General features: G+C 60.3%; 1 protein-coding gene across 1 annotated transcript in view; it reads left to right on the top strand.

Annotated features, from left to right (window-relative positions):
* The window catches only part of LOC119581772 (cadherin-23-like), a gene marked incomplete in the record, with an annotated part of 64,191 nt that overhangs the window by 31,378 nt on the left and 32,236 nt on the right, over positions 1-577 (top strand). Inside the window, 2 exon segments of the mRNA XM_037929905.1 lie at positions 49-200; positions 345-563. Of these exon segments, the coding sequence (XP_037785833.1) occupies positions 49-200; positions 345-563 (371 nt within the window).

Raw genomic sequence — 577 nt, 5'->3', positions numbered from 1 at the left:
GCCATGCCCTCCGCAAATTTACTCACCCTCTCCGCTCTCCCTTGACAGGCTCGAAGATCACCACCCTGCGAGGCTACGACCCCGACGGCGACGCCCTGACCTTCGGCGTGCGGGGCGTCGAGGGGCGCGAGCTGCTCCGGATCGAGCCCAACGGCGCCACGGAGGCCAATGTATACCTTAGGAAACCGCTGGACAGGGAGGTGTGTTGGCTATGCTCTGTGCTCGTGTCGTTAACATGTAATCTTGGTCCGTTCCTAGGTTATATATATGATTTATTTGATTTGTTTGTATTCGGATGTTTATCTGGCTCTTTCGGTGCGTCCCTCATTCGCTGCCTCCCGCAGATCAAGGACGAGTACACCGTCGTCCTCACGCTGACGGACGACAAGCTCGGCGACGGCCAGTTCATCACGCAGTCCATGCTCGTGCTCGTCGAGGACATCAACGACAACGAGCCCGTGTTCCGGCCGTACGAGTCGTCGCTGGCGGTGGACGAGAACGCGCCGCCGAAGGTGCTGGCGACGCTGCTGGCGACGGACCAGGACGAGGGCCCCTTCGGACAGGTCAGGCCGGTTAT

Source organism: Penaeus monodon, chromosome 15 (genome assembly GCF_015228065.2).
Source record: "Penaeus monodon isolate SGIC_2016 chromosome 15, NSTDA_Pmon_1, whole genome shotgun sequence".
Taxonomy (NCBI): Eukaryota; Metazoa; Arthropoda; class Malacostraca; order Decapoda; family Penaeidae; genus Penaeus; species Penaeus monodon.
Note: the sequence above shows the minus strand (reverse complement) of the source record. Positions and strands in the feature narration are given on the sequence as shown.